Source organism: Schistocerca gregaria, chromosome X (assembly GCF_023897955.1).
Source record: "Schistocerca gregaria isolate iqSchGreg1 chromosome X, iqSchGreg1.2, whole genome shotgun sequence".
In the NCBI taxonomy this organism is placed as follows: domain Eukaryota; kingdom Metazoa; phylum Arthropoda; class Insecta; order Orthoptera; family Acrididae; genus Schistocerca; species Schistocerca gregaria.
Window position 1 is genome coordinate 174,854,628 of NC_064931.1, and position 1,257 is coordinate 174,855,884.

Here is a 1,257-nt window from a genome sequence, read left to right on the forward strand (position 1 = left end):
TTTGAGGCAGTAACTTTCTAAAACTTGATGATAAAGAATTTAAAAGATCTAAACAAATTAATACAAAAGCGTTTGCTTTTTAATCTGGAATAATAACATTTGAAATTTATAATATCAACAATGTTGCAGATCCACAAAACTTTTCAGTCAAATTAAAGGAGAAGTAATCACTACATTTAAAAATACTCTGAAATAAAGGAGAATTAAAGTTATTATTAGATTTTATCGTAGTTTTAAGAGACCTGAAGGAATACGAGAAGAAAATTAATTTTCCAGTGCAATTAACAGACATCATTGCGCTAGAGAACATCCTGTTCAAGATCTTTACAACACTACTGTGCAAACGTCTTAGAGATATCATCGATGAGAAACTTCCCGATTCACAGTGTGGTTTCCAAACCAATACAGAAATGGACTTAGCGAACTGAGGTGGAAGGCTTCATGCGATTCTCATGGACTACACCAAAGTGCTCAACATAATCAATATATCCATTCTAATTAACAAACTGGAAACCACCTTAGGTCCTAGACATTACCTGTTGCCAATCATTAGAGATCTTCCCACTAACAACAGGGTGGAAATACATGATGGTACTAATAAGTCCAGCCTGATACAACAAACAGTTAGAGAGTTGCAAGGTGACCCACTGAGCCCCTTACTCTTCATCTTAGTTATGGCAGACAACATTGAGACAATAAAACCTGACAATGTAAATCTACTCATGTATGCAGATGACATGGCATTAACCTCAGTTTCTCAGGATGATCTGCAGAAAACTTTCAACCAGTTAGTGTACTGGGCACAAGAAAGACCTATCCTTGAATGAAGAGAAGGCAGTCTCCATGACCTTTAGAAGAGGAGGAAGACCCACCACTTTCTATGTTGGAGAGACACCGCTAAAGTCAGTCACCTAGCTGTTACCCCTCAATCACAGGGAACAATATTCACACGCCACATAAACTACAGAGACAGCGCCGTAACGAGAGCCATAAATGATAGCAAGTCGATAGGCAAACTCTCCCTGGAAACAGCCCTACAACTGTTTGTACTCAAAGTTGAACCTGTTGCTATTTATGGATTGGAAATCATATGGATTCATCTGAAGAAGACAGATCTCGAAAAAATAGAGAACTAAAGGCTACCTACTTAAAAAGGGTGCTATGTCTCTCCACATTCACACTTTCGCGACTTGTGTATGAATTGGCCACAGAGTCCTCCTTCATAGAAGAGCTGCGACTGAAGCACTTGCTACCAGT

At 38.5% G+C, this 1,257-nt stretch overlaps 1 protein-coding gene across 1 annotated transcript; it reads left to right on the top strand.

The window, feature by feature from the left end:
- Positions 1 to 452: 452 nt before the first annotated feature.
- On the top strand, positions 453 to 827 carry LOC126297956 (uncharacterized). The gene has a single exon (XM_049989275.1). The coding sequence runs from the start codon at positions 453 to 455 to the stop codon at positions 825 to 827; it is 375 nt and encodes a 124-aa protein (XP_049845232.1).
- Positions 828 to 1,257: the final 430 nt, after the last annotated feature.

Bases quoted from the DNA above. Each gene is read 5' to 3' on its own strand.
- LOC126297956 (XM_049989275.1), top strand. From the start codon at position 453: ATGGACTACACCAAAGTGCTCAACATAATCAATATATCCATTCTAATT.